The sequence below is a fragment of the Lynx rufus genome, unplaced genomic scaffold (assembly GCF_022079265.1).
Source record: "Lynx rufus isolate CCGP_SWC_20201006 ecotype Redwood Valley unplaced genomic scaffold, mLynRuf1.p SCAF_15, whole genome shotgun sequence".
Classification (NCBI taxonomy): domain Eukaryota; kingdom Metazoa; phylum Chordata; class Mammalia; order Carnivora; family Felidae; genus Lynx; species Lynx rufus.
Window position 1 is genome coordinate 50,173,113 of NW_025814829.1, and position 18,103 is coordinate 50,191,215.

The 18,103-nt window shown below is 42.1% G+C and overlaps 1 protein-coding gene across 2 annotated transcripts; it reads right to left on the minus strand.

Annotated features, from left to right (window-relative positions):
• Positions 1-384: 384 nt before the first annotated feature.
• On the minus strand, positions 385-17,421 carry LOC124510465 (putative dimethylaniline monooxygenase [N-oxide-forming] 6). Of its 2 annotated transcripts, none has more exons than XM_047077330.1 (8): positions 17,290-17,421; positions 12,158-12,346; positions 10,891-11,053; positions 9,597-9,739; positions 7,497-7,696; positions 4,433-4,788; positions 2,386-2,458; positions 385-727 (listed from the first exon to the last, which is right to left on the minus strand). In XM_047077330.1, exons 1-8 carry the CDS (start codon positions 17,419-17,421, stop codon positions 385-387), a joined length of 1,599 nt encoding a protein of 532 aa, XP_046933286.1. The 2 variants fall into 2 exon arrangements, with proteins under 2 accessions (XP_046933286.1, XP_046933285.1); XM_047077329.1 differs by having other exon boundaries at positions 385-748.
• Between the last annotated feature and the right edge of the window lie 682 nt (positions 17,422-18,103).

The window sequence follows — 18,103 nt, forward strand, 5'->3', positions numbered from 1 at the left end:
TGTGATGTCATCTCTGCCTATGATGAAACACCCTTAAGAAATTTATTAAACTTTGTTCATCCTGCAAACCTGTGCTCACTCTCCTTCATCCCCCTTCTTCCTCATCTCAAGCATCTCCAAATTTGCCCATTCAGCATGTGAAAAGCCTTTTTAGAGTATAGATTCTCATCAGAAAGGGAAAGCCCGAGTATTTTCCTTTTTTTTTTTTTTTTTTTTTAGCCTTTGAGTCAAATGGGCCAGAATTAATTTTTACATCTGCAGGAAAGCAAAGAGCAGCTCTGAGATTTTATGTATGCATATGTGTATATACCTATAATTAAGCTACATACATATCTGAATAATTAAACTTCTAGGCTAAACTCTGAGATGTAAAGGACTTTCTCATTAATAAAATGTAAGCCAAACGGCTAGCAAAAGCACTGGGAATGAAAGAATTCTGACCAAATTATAAAAGTGTTGGGGTCTCTGAGCTTTCCCTACAGCTCTCATCCTGGTTGGCTTTACTGTCCTGTCCCATTGGGTCAGGATGGCATTTCTGGCTCCATCCCACTTCCCTGGTCCCATCAGTCGAAACTGGTATGGGCTGCAGGGACCAAAGTACACCTCCAAGGCCAGCTGGGGGTCAGTCAGGAAGAGCCATGGTATGTTAGGCTTGGCTCCTATGAAGGAGCCCAGCTCGTCCATGTACGTGATGTAATCTGTCTGCAAAGTCTGGCTCTGGCCAAACCTGAGGAAAGAAAAGAACATATGGGAATGAGGGGCACAGTAAATAAAGCACAAATTTCTTATTTTCTAGCTCAGAAAATAGCATTTTAGTCGGCAGCTCCAGGATTATCCCATTCCTCCCTTTTTCCACAACAATGAGTTTATCATTTGTTCTGTGGCTATAAATGTGTCGATTCATTTTTTTTCCTCCTTCCTAACCTCTATCCAAATTTGATGTCATTTGGTCTTCTGTGGCCTGGAGTGAAAGGACCCCAGGATGCCAAGGTGATGGATCAACTTAGTTTATTCTTTAACACATGATTATTCTTTACATGACCTTGCTTGGGATCTGCCCCAGTGTTAGATTTCTGGGGCATGGCCTCATTTACTTTTAGGAACCCTGAAGAGCAGGCTACCATTTAAGAAATGCGGTTGACTTCAGGGCTTCTCCTTTCCTTGCTTCTTATTCCTACTGGCCTGTAATATAAAGGCTGGTAAGGAGAGTGAGTTGCGTGAATGGTGAATAGGCGCGTCCACTTGGCAGAGCCGCCCTGTGAACTGGATGAGATGCGGGAGAGATTTTGTTGAGTCTGAAGCTTCCACCTCTACTCTCCTCTAGGTCCTTTGCCAGCAACTGTGTGGCAGAACTCAGTGGATGATGTGTTAGAGCTTGAAAGAAGAAAGCATCTTCTTACACAGTCACCTCTTCATCCGAATGGGATTCATTATCTAATTATTCTTCCCACAGATTTTAATATAAAATTGGAAAAGAATTGATTTATATGGAAGTAGCTAACATAAAAAATACATTTAAATACGTGATGACTAGCCATCTGAATGACTTTCTACAAATCCCATTTATGGTGTACTTGAGAACACATGTTTGGATGAATCAGAAGGAATGTTCTTTTATTTTTTATTTTTTTTTATTTTTTGAGAGAGAGAGAGCACAAATGGGGGAGGGACAGAGAGAGAGAGAGAGAGAGAGAGACAGACAGACAGACAGACAGACAGACAATTCAAAGCAGGATCCAGGCTCCAATGTGTCAGTGCAGAGCCCAATGTGGGGCTCGAACCCATGAACTGTGAGATCATGACCTAAGCCAAAGTCAGACGTCCAACCGACTGAACCACCCAGGTGCCCCGAAATGAATATCTTTTTAGAAGAAAATACTAGGGCAGGTGAACTCAGTTTGGTTCTTCATTTGGTTTTCTGATTACAGTGCTGCCACTGCTCAGTTCCCAGCTAGTTAACTTGCTGGCAGACATGTGGCTGATGGGAAAGGACTTCTTGGAGACATTTGAGCTGGATAATATTTTGTTTAGGAGGCCTGTCCTCTGCATCGTGGGATGCTTCGCGGCATCCTTAGTTTCTACACATTAGATGCCAATAGCATGCCCTCCCCACTTGTGACAACCAAAAATGTCTCTGGACTTTGCCAAACGTTCCCTGGGGATCAAAATCACTCCCATGGGAGAAACTACTCTAGAGTGTAGTTTGTACTATCCTACAGGTGACATGTAATGACTATTATTTTCCTATCTCATACTGCTTGATCATAGCAAGTGTTCCAAAAATGTGAATTTTGACTAGTAAAAATATTGTAAAATATATCAACATTTTCCTACATATAAAGGAAAATCTTACGGTTTGTTTCATTAGCAAGTACAATCTCTTACCACTTGAGTTTTTTCCCCATTTTCTCATCAATGTCATCCATCATTTCATTTGTAGTTGGCAAGGTGCATGAGTCTAGAAGAGAAATGGGGAAAGAAGTATTAAAAATATTTTAAAAAATCAGAAATATATAATGACACATGATGATTTTTTCATAATGTTTTTTAAAATTTCTTTATTTTATTTTTTTTAATGTTTTTATTTATTTTTGAGAGAGAGAGAGAGAGTGAGTGGGGGTGGCCTGCAGAGGGAGGGAGACACAGAATCCGAAGCAGGCTCCAGTCTTTGACTGTCAGCACAGAGCCTGATGTGGGGCTCGAACTCACAAGCAGTGACATCATGACCTGAGCTGAAGTCAGACACCCAACTGACTGAGCCATCCAGACACCCCTGATTTTTTTGTAGTATTTATGAACTGTATCCCTAAAAGATTTTATATCAAGAGGAGCTGCCTTTGGTATCTTTAGTAGAATAACAATTTATAGAAATAAAGACTTGAGAAGTCAATGAACCCCCCTCTATGAATAGCAGGGCTGGCCTGCAGTGAGACAGTGGCAACAAAGAAGTTTGTAGCTTCAGATCACCTAATCTCATATTTCTGTAACATCCTGGAGGACCTAATCCCCAACATGCCTTAGATACACTTTATGTATATTAACATCATAACAGCTTCTTCATACTTCTTATTTGCATCCTCTTATTAAGAATTCTCTCCAGAAGTAATCTTCACTCTAAGGTACATGCCTATTAACATGGAACAGTGGAAGGACGCATGGGTTTTCCAGCATTAGCCTGCGGCCAGGAAGCATCAGAAAATTTCAGAGCTTTGCAATACGTTATCAGTGGAGGGGTCATCTGATTGCTGACTGTAGCTCTTTTGCCTTTGTCACCATAGCAGAAAGCTATTATGACATTCACAGTGCATGAATACTTCCTAGTCATTGTTAGCACCTTACCTCTCCTGGTACGGTTGTGGTCAGATGTTTGCTAGAATTTTTGTCTGCTTTGATGTTGTGTCCCAAGTGCCAAGATGGAGCCTGGCACATAGTAGTTGCTCAATAAATATTTGCTGAATGAATAAACACCATCTTTTGTTTCATATACATTTCTTGGGCTTATGAACTATAGCCATTTTTTTTTTTTTTTTTTGTAAAACCCCAGGTACTTGGCACTGTTGTTCCTTTAAGAGGAAAACACAATGGAAGTATTTTACAGAGGAACAACCTTGTAAAGGATTTCATAGCAGGGATTATTTCAATCATCCTTTGTGTACATTTGAAATAGAAGCTTACTTACCCACAACATTTTTAGAAAACATCCATTCTAGGATTGTAACGTTTTCTTCATTACCTGTAAATTTATTACCTAAGTTTTTATGGACAGTATGTTAGGTAAGGTATACCTATGTTGGCCAAGGTTTTCGGACCCTTGAATAAAAAGACACTTTAATAGTAATCAATATGACTGAAGTAAATTAAATCTATATATTTGAGACATTGCCTTTCTCCATGTAATCCTCATGTTCTTGATTTCCTTACATAAGCATACTTGTAGACCCTGGGGTCTGGATCGGAGGGGGAGGACAAGATGGTGCATAGAGTAGGAGTGGCCTGCCATTGTTATTCTGACACAGTTTGATGCCAGTCGGGTGCCCGCAACATCCACCAGGGCCCTTCTGACCTTCACAATGTATCTTGACATTGCAGTTATCCACTGCTGTCTTTCTCTTGCTTAAAGCCTTGCAAACTCCCTCCAATAGTCCCCCCAATTTCCCTATGAGCTCTTTAACACAGGTCTTAAGGCCGTCCGTGTTCTAGTCCATCTCTCTGTTTCTTGCCACTCCCTGCCTCTGATTTATATTCCTGTACAGAACATCCTAAAACTTCCCCTATTTTAGCATCCCCCTGGCTCTATTTTAGGCTATCTAAGGTCACGGAGTGTGTCTTGTTCCCTTTAGATCCTTAGCACCTAGGACAGTACGTGGAATATAGAAGGTGCTCAGTAAACGTTCACTGACTAAATGGATAAAAGACAGAATGGTCGACCTACTTGCAAACACTTTAGCAGCCCAGCGAGCCTGGAGGTCAGCTGTGGGGATGGCAGCCCCAAGGGACTGGACAAGGCCAATCACAGCCAAGGTTGGCTTCTCCATTAGTGGGGGGAAGATGCCTTTAAACAAGGTGACCTCATTGTTTCTGCTTTTGATGATGGAGTCATCAAGGAAGGGGTAGGCATAATCATAGCCTGTTGCAAAGATGATGGAGTCGATGGCCTCAAACACAGTCCCATCCTCAAACACAGCCGAGGTCTCTGTGAACTCCTTCACATTGGGCTTGATGGACACAGTGCCACACAGGATGCGGGATGGGAGCTCATCGTTGAACACAGGCTCTTTTCGCAGGGAACTGTTCAGAGACAAGAGACAGACTTTTGCTGTAATGCACCAATTCCAAGAAATATCTGCAACAGTCCATAGCACTGGAACCAGATTTGAGGAGCTAAACATTAGCATGAGGACCTCTGAACTCTTCTCTTGTGGCAACTTTTTTTTTACTATCGCCTGCCACAATCCTTAAGAATTCTGTCTGAGCTGCCTCTTTGGGTCTTTTGAAACTTGAAGATTCCCTTATGGGTACTTATACTATTTGGAGATTGGCCAAATAGATGACAATCAAACTAATTCCTAGACATAATCAGTGGTTAAGAATGCAGACTCTGGGAGACACCTGGGTGGCTCAGTCAGTTAAGTGTCTGACTTCGGCTCAGGTCATGATCTCACGGTTCATGAGTTTGAGCCCTCTGTCGGGCTGCGTGCTGACAGCTTGCTTGGAGCCTGGAGCCTGCTTTGGATTCTGTGTCTCCCTCTCTCTCTTTGTTCTTCCTCCGCTTGCACTCACTCTCTCTCTGTCTTTCAAAAATGAATAAAGATAAAAAAATAATAATAGAAAGGTTTATAATCAATCTCCATCTCTCACTAGTGACTACTCTGTATTTGTTTCCTTATGTGTAAAATGGGGATAGTGATAGAATCTACCTCATATGGTTAGAACTAAACGAACAATTACCCATAAAGCACTTAAAACAGTGCCTCTGCCTCATGCAATCGTCATTATTATACGTGAACTATTATGATAAGTAAGGTCTTTGATTTGAGCAAATCAAACTGGCTGTGGCGAGCTGTTACACTGTCATGTGTGGCTTCCTTTCCACAGCTGTGGTCCTAAAAGAAAGTGTAACAACTTTGACACTGCACTTTGGTTGCCAAAATTCTGGGAGTGATGTGCTTTGCGACCACATTCTTCATTTTGACTCACGTTTCCTTTCGGGGCGTTTTGGAATGTACTCCAAGTATCTCAAACACTCAGAAAGTTTATAAATCTTAGAATGTGCCTGTATACTTCCATATCTTTCTCTGCCTCTATCATTCTGGAACTTTGTCTCTTACCTTACCAGGTGACAAAAAGTAGGTCTCAGTAAAACCTGTTTTTATTCCCCCCACTCGAGGAAGGAGTGAGAAGGTGTTATCAAAACCTTAGGGTACTTGGAACCCTTTCTGAGAGGGAGCTTCATTCTTAGAATGAATGGATTTCCAAACCTATGTTTCGTTGTCTAAAGGGCAGAGTCAGACTGTGATTTGCAGTTACTCTTACAAGACCAAAAGTCTTCATCAGCTCAGGCTTTGGAGTGTCTATTACATTAAACATAAGTTTAAATGCATGAAATCAACGTTTTTTGTTTGTTTGTTTGTTTGTTGGTTGGTTTTATCTTTAAGGATATAGTAGTCTGCCAGACTAAGTAGGATAAATGCTGTGGAGTGAGCGTCTGACTCTTAAACCTGGCATTTCCTATTTCAATTTACGGTTTCCTCTTACTTTGCCTTACCTGATTCTCTAACACAATGAAACCTTTCTTTGAAACGTTTTTAAGGATTTTATTTTCAAGTAATCTCTATACCCAACACGGGGCTCCCACTCACAACCCCGAGATCAAGAGTAGCATGCTCGCTGACTGCACCAGCCAGGCGCCCCCCACAATGAAACATTTTTGCTAGCATGGGCCAAGATGAAATTTCTTAGTGAGTCCTTTCTTGTCTTAGCCACTCTAATATTTTTCTATGGACGTACTGATTCTTCTACTTAGAGTGCCTTTCTAATTAGCAGGTGTCAGGCTCTGTCTCTACAGAAAAATAAATAAACCAAAGCTTGTTAATTTTACCGGCTACATCAGTTTTGTGAATCTCCACTGCTTTACATGTTCCATGCCTCCTGACTGTCCTGCTAACATTCCAATCTTTCCATGGTGGAAGAGGTGTGTACTTTCATTCTGAGATTTTCTACTTTCTGAGACACGTCGATTAATACCACTTGGTTAATTGCTCCTTACAAGCGTATTAGAACATCCGAGACTAGTAAGAACCAGTATCTGTAAAGCTTTATAGTTTACAAAATGCCTTATATATTTTTATCTTGCTGCATACCACAATAGTCTTGAGGAATAGGTATTAAAATTGCGATCCCCGGGGCGCCTGGGTGGCGCAGTCGGTTAAGCGTCCGACATCAGCCAGGTCACGATCTCGCGGTCCGTGAGTTCGAGCCCCGCGTCAGGCCCTGGGCTGATGGCTCGGAGCCTGGAGCCTGTTTCCGATTCTGTGTCTCCCTCTCTCTCTGCCCCTCCCCCGTTCATGCTCTGTCTCTCTCTGTCCCAAAAATAAATAAAAAACGTTGAAAAAAAATTAAAAAAAAAATTGCGATCCCCATTCACTTACAAGCATGGATGAGGTATTTCTCAAAAGAACAATTCATGGGACGGTTCTGCCCTCAAAATTCTATGCTTTAGCTTGGAGCTACCATAAATGAATCTGTCATGTCAGGGGGATCTAGTGCCCCGCTCCTTGGCCTTTTGTATTCTCCCATATTTCTTTCCCCGCCAGAGACATTTCAATAAGATTTTCAACCCATACGTGCTCTCTGGGTATACTGTGCCACTCATGCAGTCCTCGGTTTCATCTCAACAACCTCAGTGAGACAGCTAAAGTAAGATCTAGAGAGAAAGAATTCAACTGAAGCTAGTGCCCCGCTTTTTTAAGTGATAAAATACGTGTTACTTGTAGTACCCATTTAAAGGCATCAGGCCGAAGTTCTCATGCTTAAACCACGTGTTCATCTTCTTCACGTATAACCAGTCAGAGACAAATGAAGGCAGGGCATTCCGGAGAAAGGATGCAAAGCGGGTAACATACACCATGTCCCAAGGGTAGCCATTGTCCCAAACCCGGCTCATGACCCAGGAGCCACTTCTGGTACTGATAACGACCTGGTGGGGAAGGCAACATAGACTTCAATGTCACACTGTAGGAAGCAAGCAGATATGACACAATGGATATGTTTTATGGACATCTCCGTGCATTGCCCTCAGTATCCAGGCGGAAGCATTTTTATTTTTTTTTTTAATATTTTTGGGGGCACCTGGGCGGCTCAATCGGTCAAGTGTCCAACTTTGGCTCAGGTCATGATCTCGCGGTTCGTGAGTTCGAGCCCCGCCTCGGGTTCTGTGCTGACAGCTCAGAGCCTGGAGCCTGCTTCGGATTTTGTGTCTCCCTCTCTCTCTGCCCCTCTCCCACTTTCTCTCTTTCTCAAAAATAAATAAACATTTATTTATTTTTTTATAAATAAACATTTAAAAAAAGAAATATTTTTAAAGTATATATATATATGTGTGTGTGTGTGTGTGTGTGTGTGTGTGTGTGATATATGTATATTCACACACATACACATACACAAAGAGAGAGAGAGAGAGAAGGCACATAGGGTAGGGACAGAGAGAGAGGGAGGGAGAATCCCAAGCAGTCTCCTCACTGTCAGCACAGAGCCCAGCCCCATGAACCTTGAGGTCATGATCTGAGCTGAAACCAAGAGTCAGCTGCTTAACTGACTGAGACTCCTAGCCACCCCTGGAAGAAGCAATTTCAGACAGTTGGGTCAGGATGAATCGCCTATGACTGAAACTAGGTAGAGATGGAACTACTCTGTCTCTCCACCCAAGAGGGCGAGTGCATAGTTCTTGAAATAATGAGAACCTGACAGCCTGGAACAAGAGAGCTGTGTAGTCAGTTGTGACAGGTTTAATCTTCACACACTCAGAGACATAGATGGTAGGTCTGGTGGGGACCAGCCAATCCAGGGCCTCAGTGGGGGTGGGTGGTTGAGGGTAGTTGCTGGGTTGGGTGGGAGAAATATAGCTAAATCTCTACCTGAAATTAGGCTGAGGAGATGTCAAGAAGTTAATTCTGTTCTTTGTCTGAAGTTTTCTCTTCCAGTCCTTCTGTGCCCACTTCATGACCTCGTCTGGGCACTCAGACCATGGCAGCTGCCTCAGCCCTAAGAGCTACTTGTCTCTTATGCCACTTTTGTGATAACCCGAGGGAGTTTGACACCAAAAATGTCATTAGGTTTTATTCTGTTTAAGAATTTGTTTACTGAGTCCCTATTTCCTTAACAATAGGTTAAGCTCTTTAAGGTCTGTTGGTCATGGATGATTCAGCATAGAGTCCTCTGGGAAGCCTCCCTTGACTTCATCCAGGCTAAGTTAGGTTCTCTTTTCGTGGTGCGGCCACACCTAATGTCACGGAAGGTTTATTACCTCCGTTTGTGAAGGTCTGTGTACCTGTCCTCCCACCTCCACCCACTGACAGCTCCTGGAAGTCAGAAATAGTCTGACTTATTTCTGTGTTTATTGCTAGTCTGACATAGTTCTGGCATATAACATGTGCCCAGTATTTGTTGAGCACTGGCTATTAAACGGATAGAAGACGGTGGGAACAAAATCTTCTATATCTCAGACCTCCAGAATGATAAGCAAAACACCTTTTGCATGGTAAGAACTATGATAAGAACTACTGCTAATAAATAAACGCAGATCCTGACTAGCAACCAGTTTGCTTGGAGGTGAGCAGAACATAAAATTAAAACAAAACAATGCATTCATGTATGTCTACACACGTACACTTACCTCTGGTTCCGGTAGAACGCGCTTCCTTGCTAGCATGGGCCACGTTACCTTGCTTTACAGGGACCATGTCTCTAGTCCTCCTTGATTCAATGGACATATGCCACAGGTGGATCCCTTGTAGTATGACATGTGAGCACGAGCCTCAGCGCCCAAGCTGTTGATTTAATAGCACACCCGTACCCTAAGTTTGTTTCCCGAAGTGTACCTGTGTAGCCAGACGGCTGAGCTCGACAGCAATGTCAGATCCTGAGTTCCCCAGGCCGATGACAAGGACCCTCTTCCCCTTGAAGGCATCCGGGTCTTTATAGTCCCTGCTGTGGAGATAGTGGCCTTGAAACTGGTGTAGGCCTAAGTGGAACACGAGGAGGGATTTGAGCTGATTTTCAGAAGACATGGTGAAGACTCACTTTTTCAATTTTTTTTAACTCCTGTTATCAGTCTTAATTTTGAAAAACAGTTTCCTAGTTGAAACGCATTTATCCTTTTTGACACTAACCCCCCAAATAAGTACTTACAGTGCCTTAAAAACCTATGATATGGGAACTTCTATTTTGATAATAATGATAACTAATATTTATTGAGTGCTTACTGTGGGCTAGGATCTATATGCTTAAACAAACACTTAATCTTGATAACATCTCTGTATGGCAGATATCATTATCTTTTAAAAGATAAGGAAGTCGAGACAAAGAAGTTAAGTGACTTGTCCAAGATCATATGCTAAGGAACTAGTGAATAAGAGGTTGAGCCCAAGTGTTCTAAGCCTAAATATACTGCCTCTTAACCTTCATGCTTTCCATCTTCTATTCTCCCTGAATCTCTACTTATTCATGTATTTATTTATAAATATTTTCTAGATTTTATTTTAAAGTAATCTCTACACCCAATGTGGGGCTTGAACCCACAACCCCGAGATCAAGCGTCACACACTCCACTGACTGGGCCAGCCAGGTGCCTCTGGGTGCCTCTTTTAATTATCTCGGCCTGTGAACATCATGCCTTGAGATCAGAACTCTAATATTTTAGAGTAGACCTGTGTTCCTATTGTAATGAAGGAGGAAGGAAGGAGAAAGTGAGGTTACCTGTGTATTATATTTATTTGATGTTTGGTGCTTTTGCATACTGATGGAGTGTGCCACTACACACACACACACACACACACGCACGCGCGTGCACGCGCACACACACACACACACACACATACTCACTGAAATTTCTAAAGTGAATTTGCAAAATGTGGATATAGATGACATTTAAAAACCCTTCCTCCCTAAGGACCTGCATCGTCAACTGATCTCTGACTTGCAGCTTCTTGATTCTTTTAGCATAAGGGTTCAGGAGAACAATGATTTCTGTATTTATCATCAGAGTTAAAAATTTGGTTTTGAAATCTTTGGAACCTTAAGAATAATCATTATGGACAATCTATGGAAAGATCTAGCTCAACCCTTGGTGCTTGTGTATAAATCCCCAGACTATTATACATTTCCCAAACTTACCAGGAAAGGAATCAGTTGGTAGATTGGGGTATACGTGATGTCCCGAACAAATCATTATAGCGTCAAAAATAGTAGATTCCTGTTTCCCATCCTTTTCTGAAACAACTTCCCATTGTCCAGTGACTAAGAAGCTGGGACATTTCTTTATGCTAGAAACCAGGGTCTTAAAGAAAACCAGAAAGAAATTCCTTCTATTTACAATTCTGTGGGTTTTAATTTTCTTGCAGTGTTTCTGCAGAGGAAGTAATTGTTATGAGCTTGCCTGATTGTTGAGAAATATAGGGAGGACATTAAAACAAGGAGTCACAGTGAATCTTCAAATCTTCCAAGGAAAATCACTCACTGGGGCCTATTTACTTTTGTGACATCTAGTTAATAGATTTGGGGTAAATTACACTGAATCTTGTGAAAGAGGCCATGTCATTTGCTTCCTGCCATCCTCTACTGAAATTCATGGCCTCTTTCTCTCTGACCTCATTTCCTATCAATTCCATAAATGTGGGAATGTCTCAGGGTTCAATCCTTATTTCTCCGTGGTGACGTACCCTCTCCCTTGGAAATATTAGCCACTTCCATAGTATGACTATTTATGTAAATAAGTGTGAAATCATATTAAATTAAACATAGTAAATAAAATAATCATAGATAAGTGAAATTGTATTAAATGTAATCACAATTCATGATATGGTTGATTATTTTTCTCACTACATATATGTGCTTTGGATTTCACAGTCATGAACCGAGGTTAAGACCTGTGAGCAAATATGAAGTATTATTGTTATTTGCAGAGAGCGCATCTCTGCCTTAACTGCTGTGTCTCCTCATCTAAGAAACCAAGTGGGTGAAGGATGAGGGCAATGGCTGTATTATTCATTCATATTTTACTCTCCTTATAATGGCAGAACTTCTGAAGAATGGCATGTTTTCTTGAACCACAACTCATCGGCCTTGAACCCACAGAAATCTAGACAGTCTGGGATTGTTTCTAACACGTGACAGTGTATGGGGTGGAACATATGCTATGATAGTATAGGCTTCTCCAGTATTTGCGATGATATTCTAAAAGTTCTCAGACACTATGGAGGACATTTTTAGGGGGGAGAAAGCACAATGCACGAATACTTTATAATCCGAACCAACATTTGATTGGTGAGCTGTCCAAACATGGAGCTCTGATTTCTGTAATGGAAGTCTGTATCCTTGCTTCCCACCCCCTTCCAACCGATAAACATACTGGGATCAACAGCACAAGGTGTAAGACCCTTACCTCAAACTGTATATATCTTAAAAGATTCTTCTTTTGAGCAAATGTCTTTATGTATTCCTGGAGTTTGCTGTGGTGCATGTAGTTGGGGTAATCATCAGGATAAGGGAAGTCTGGAAAGCACATCATCTCTTTGGAAGAGTTGGTGAATACCGACTGGTAAATGCTGGCTCTGCCCTCTTCGGCATGGTCCTAGGAAGAGGAAGAAAGCTTAAAAAGGAGGCCAAGGATGATGTTTCCCTCAGTGAAAATTCAAGTTTTGGTCGACTGAAACCGTTTTCATGTGTATAAAAAAAAGACATGAAAACAATTCACACTTCTCTGTGAGATGCAACAAAGAAAGCCTTTAGCATAGCACCTGGCGCAGAGCTGGGACCCTACACCTTAGTTCTCTTCCTCGAATTACCCCCATGTTACATCTGTGTTTATAGTCCCGTAGCGTTTTCTTCCTTTTTCCAGTCACAGCGCTGGTTCTGATCTCATGGTCATGTTAAAAGAACACAATTAAATGGTCCAAAGGAGGGTGCAGTTTTTAGTCTATTTGATCGGCTGTTTGATTCGAACACTTCACTTGAAGTGGAGGGTTTATTCATTTGGCATAATCAGAATCAGCTGAAGGCCCCCTTAGATTCCTGCGTGCCACCTCGTTCACCTCCTCCCCGCCCCCCCGGATTTCTGATTCAGTGTGTCTAGTGGGGAGCCTGAGAATCGGCATTTCCGATAGTTGCAGGCGATGCTGATGCCGCTGGTCCGGAACCGCACTTTGAGAACCGCTGCTCTCTTGTAGATGAACTCCGTGCTGGCGGACCTCCCTAACCACCAGTTAGTGGCACTTGCTCCTCACCGAAGAGACACAGGAAACCAGGAGCCTCAGAACTTGTATCAAATCTTGCCACTTCATTATGGAGCCGCTATGTGATTGAAAACTGGCTTCTTTTTGAGAAGTAGTTGAAGTCTAAATGGAAAACAAACATTTCCTCTCTGCTGTAAGGGCAGGATAAAAATTCACACAATGTGCTGCCTTGAAAGTACATTAAAAAGCTGGCAGCCTCCGCTTCCCCCAAACCCAAAGGAACCTTCATGAAATGTGGGAACGGGATGGAATGACATGTTCCTGCTGGATTCAGGACATCTGTCATCCTCTAGCCCCAAACTGACCTCTGGAAGATACAGACCAAAAGTGCTGGAATGGTTGAGAGGCTTGGGTCTGGGTCTGGGGTGGGGGTGGGGGTGAGGACGGGGGCTGCCTGAGGCCCCTGTTTGACTTTAGGTTGGGATGAAAACTTCCTCTATTCACGGTTGCTGTGTTTTTCATAAATAGCCAGGCTCGGAGATGTTAACGTTCTTAAGCCTCACTTTGAAATTTCTGCGACGATCAGAAAAAGGGTGACAGCTTGTGCCTGGTGGATTTTCAGGTTTGAGTCTTTCCCGTTCACCCACAGCCATACCTTTGGTTGGTTGTTGTGAGAAGGAGAAGTGAGCAGAAGGAGTGAGGGGAGGGAAGGCGGGCTTCAGGCAGGGGTCTGGTTAAAAAAATGTAAGACTCCGCTCTGGGAAACAGAGTGGATAAGACCTTGGATTATTTCCATCATTAATGAATTTCTGCTCTTTCGCCTCCTGACCCCAGCCGATCATAACAGAGAGAAGAGTATGTACCCGACAGCTCCTTGGAATTTCCCCTGACAGGCTGTTCTACAAACAAAGGAAAACTCTTGTGTTATATAACAACAGACAATTGCTCCAGAGAGCTCGTATTTCCAGTTTCTGCTTGTGGCGTAGTTTAAGTGGCTAGTGAGCAAGTTAAGCTCAGACTCTGCCTCTGGCTGAGAGGGCTTGCCCTAGACCCAGAGATCCAAGCAGCTGCGGTCACGTTGTCACAGCCTGTGTTGGGGTATAACTGCATCTGTGTCTCGTCTTTCCCGCTAGAACATAACCAACCGGGTGGCGAGGTCAGAGGCTAACTCGAGAATGTTGTGCACGCATGTCAAGCAGTCTGGCTTGATCTTCTTTCAGACTCTGCCTGTCAATCCCACTTCTGCTTGTCTAAAGATACCCTCAAGGTCCAGCTCCAAAGTTGCCCCCTTCGTTCATGCCTTTCCTTGCCTCTCTCTCACCAACCTGAAGTCATCCCTACCTCTACCAAGCTCTGATTGACTTTACTGACTTAATCGCATATTTGCATATATTACAGTCATTCTGAGACTTGTTTTCTCTGATTTTAAAAAGCTGGCTGCCTGCTGTACCTCTTATCTGCAGCTGTACCTAGCACTGTACCCTATCCATAGTGTACTCTGAATGTATTTGTTGAATAAATGAGTGGATGAGTGGAACAAAAGTCCAGGGAGTTCTGGTTCCATTGTTTTCCCCTTTTGCAATCAAAATAATACCCACCTATTGTACACGGCTTGTTGAACAACTTGTTAATTAATCTTTTGAGGACACAAGGCCTTAATATCGGAGGATATGAAACTAAAACATGCTCGCATTCAGCCTGCGAGTGTTTAAGTCTCATTTGGTTTCCATTTTGCAGAAAAAGCACGTGGTGAAAAGTTCAGAATTATCAGGTGTCTTTCTTCCAAATTACCTTCTGCCTAAAAGGACTTGCAAGATAAAAGCTTATGTAACACATTCTTCAAAAATCCCTTTCTAAACATGCATCGAACCCAGCAGGTTTTCTTGGAAAAGAAGAAAAGGGTTCACCTTTTGGCTATAAGGCGAATGGTGCAGATATAATGTCTTCATGCTAAGTATGTATCATCTACATCCAATCACAATGGCTGAGAAATTCAGGACAGAAAGATAGAAGTTTCCCCGACCTGTCTTTCACAATTAGAGTATTTTTATGTATTTACATCCCCACGGGGTCTTTGAGTATAATTCTTATAACCAGTGACCTATGGAAGAAAGATACCCATCTTGTGGATAACCTGGAGACTGATTTTGCATTTTACTCATCTGTCATATATTGCTTCCTTAAATAAATGTTGTGATCTGGCTGCACTGGTTAACTTACAAATTCCCGGATATACCATGTTCACTGCCTCCCCATGCCTTTCACGCTGGTCCCTTCTACCGAGAAACCTCTCCCACCGGGTACTGGCACACTGTTGGTGACCGCATGTCCATGGGGTGCCATTCACAGACTACAGTGGAAATGGCACTCTGGAGTTATGTCACATAGTGGTCCTCTACGTTCCTTGTCTGAGAACACCCTTCAAGTCTCAGCCAAGTACTCTCCCTGCAGGAAGTGTCCCTTGACCTGAGAACATTTCAGTAGCCACCCCCCACCCCATCTCCTAAATCTCAAAGCACTTGTTCATTAAGTTGACCATCACCAAGGGCTGTCTCATTGTTGTAAAGTATTATAATCTCTTATTTGAAATTCATAGGGCCAGATATATTTTGGAATCTGTAGATTTTTGGATTTTTCTCCATAACACTTCTAGTGAGAAGTGGGACAGCACCCTATCATCAGACACAAGAAAATTTCTGCAGTGAAACACAAAGTGGGACAAATAAAGATTATAACTAGCCCAATGTCAATTCAGCTCATGTTTTCTGGTCTTATGACTTCAGGAAAGGTTTTGCCATCAAATGAATTTTTGCCGATCTTTCTATCAAAGGATTGTGGACCTGTGTTATGGCTTGTTTCACCAAATGGATTGGAAACCATTTATGTAAAGTAATTATGTCATGCATTTGTCATCCCAGTACCTAGCACAAAACTCTGCCAAAATAGATATTCAAGCAGCATTTAATTGTTGCTAATGGGATCATGGAGAACCATTTCATGATTTAGGCTAAGCTGGTCACATCTCCCTGAGCAAATGTAAATAAAGATAATTGAATCCTTAAAAAAATAACTTTTGGGGTGCCTGAGTGGCTCAGTCTGTTAAGCACCTGACTCGATTTTTGCTCAGGTCATGATTTCACAGTTCTTGTGATTGAGCCCTGTATTGGTCTCTGCCCTGATGGTATGGAGGCTGCTTGGGATTCTCTGTCCCCCTCTCTCTTTGCACCCACCCTCTCAAAAATAAATAAATAAACATCTTTTTTAAAAAATAATTCTTGATCATTTCCTAATGGAGATGATCTTATATCTCATATAATACTTTCAGGATTATAGGACCTCACAAATTAAAAAAAAAAAAAGACTCTTGAGATGAATACAAAGATGTCCTAAGTTAGCACTGGTATATTCTACTAGAGCAACCTGTTGTTGTAGGTTGGGCAAGCACTGAGACCAAGACAGAATTTGGCTATAAGGTGAATGGTATGGATATAACGTCTTCATGCCAAATATATATCATCTATATCCAATCACAATGGCTGAGACATTCAGGATAGAAAGAATAGAAGTTTCCCCAATGTGATTTTCAAAATTTAAACATGTTTTGTATAGTGAATATTTACTAATTATATCACTTGTCCAACCATGAGCCTGAATGGCAAAGACAAATCAGTTTTTTCTTTGGTTTTGGAGTTGGTTGGAGTATTCAATAACCACACACACAACACACACAGTCATTGTTTATCATAACTTACAGTGTCTTCCTGATAGACATGCGGTAATTATAGAATCACATCCCATTACAGTTGGAAGGCATATTAAAGGAAACTTAATTTCCAGCCTCAACATCTGACAAATGAGCATTTGAGGTCCAGAAAGAAAAAAGCGACTTGCCGAAAATTAATCTTTCCGGAAAACCTAAGAGTTGAAACTAACTGAGAACTTCTGATCTTGGTCTACCTTTCTCCTTTTCTTTTTCTTTTCTTTTTTAATCCCCTTTATGTTCCTAGGATTTCTGAGCAATAGGGAACAGGGATAGATTCCATTCATTTACATGGGGGAGGCAGTGGTGCATTTTTGTTTTTGTTTTTGTTAGAAATTACCGACATTAGCACCCTTTACAGCCTGGAGATCTGGGCTCTGTTACACAGGTAACATTGTTTTATGAGCTGGTATGAAGTAGTTTTGAGTGATTGGACACTAGCATGATGGGAGAGAGAAGATTTTACTTTCCAGATCTGGAGCTTTTGTGACCTTCCTCCCAAGTCTGAATAGAACCGATCCGATTTGGTTTGCAGAGCCACCCATCTCCCTTCTGTTGATATTCCAGGGCTTTCCCACTCACCAAGAATTTCCACAGGCCTCCAATATCATTGCTCCTCTCAAAGCAGGTGGGTTCCAGCCCCTCTTCCAGGCAGCACCGGATGGAGGCCAAGCCACTGACACCAGCTCCGACGATGGCCACTCTCTTCCCCATGATCACCAGGAGGAGGGTCTGGAGATAGCTTCTTCAGAAGAGTGTCCCTGAATACTTAGGATTTTTCGGTAGGAAGAACCAGCCAAGGTTTATGGGTCAGGATCCTCACCTTACGACAAGAAGACATAATGCACATTAACAATTTATACTCACTAATTTTTTACCACTCTTGCTATTGTATGATACCAAATCTGGTTTCTTCTCCAGCTTATTCGAGATGCCCCAAATAGCAGAATCAGGGAATGCTGGAGCAGGAAGGACCTTAAAGTTCATCAGTCTAATGCTCTCAAGTACAAATGCAGCAATAGTCACTCCTAGAAGATTAGAAATTGTTTCTTTGACATCTTGCAGCTAACAAGCAAAGGAGTTGGAGTCAGAACTGAAGCCTTCTGCATGAAATCCACTGTTCCAAATCACCCCTACTCACTTTGAGTGCTTGGCTCTACAGGGTTTAGTCTTAATGCACTGCCTTCCTTTCCTCAGCGAGCGGGCAGTGCTTTAAATGTAGAAAAAAAGGGCTTTTAACATTGTCTTTTCATGTAAAAATTGAGGAAGGGGGAGGAGTTATTAGTCTTAAAGTAGAAATTCCTTTTTTTTTTTTAATTTTTCATGACGTAGAACCCTGCTAAAGAGGAGGACTGAGTGTGGTGGAGATAGCAGAAGGGGGGAGAGGGGGTAGAGG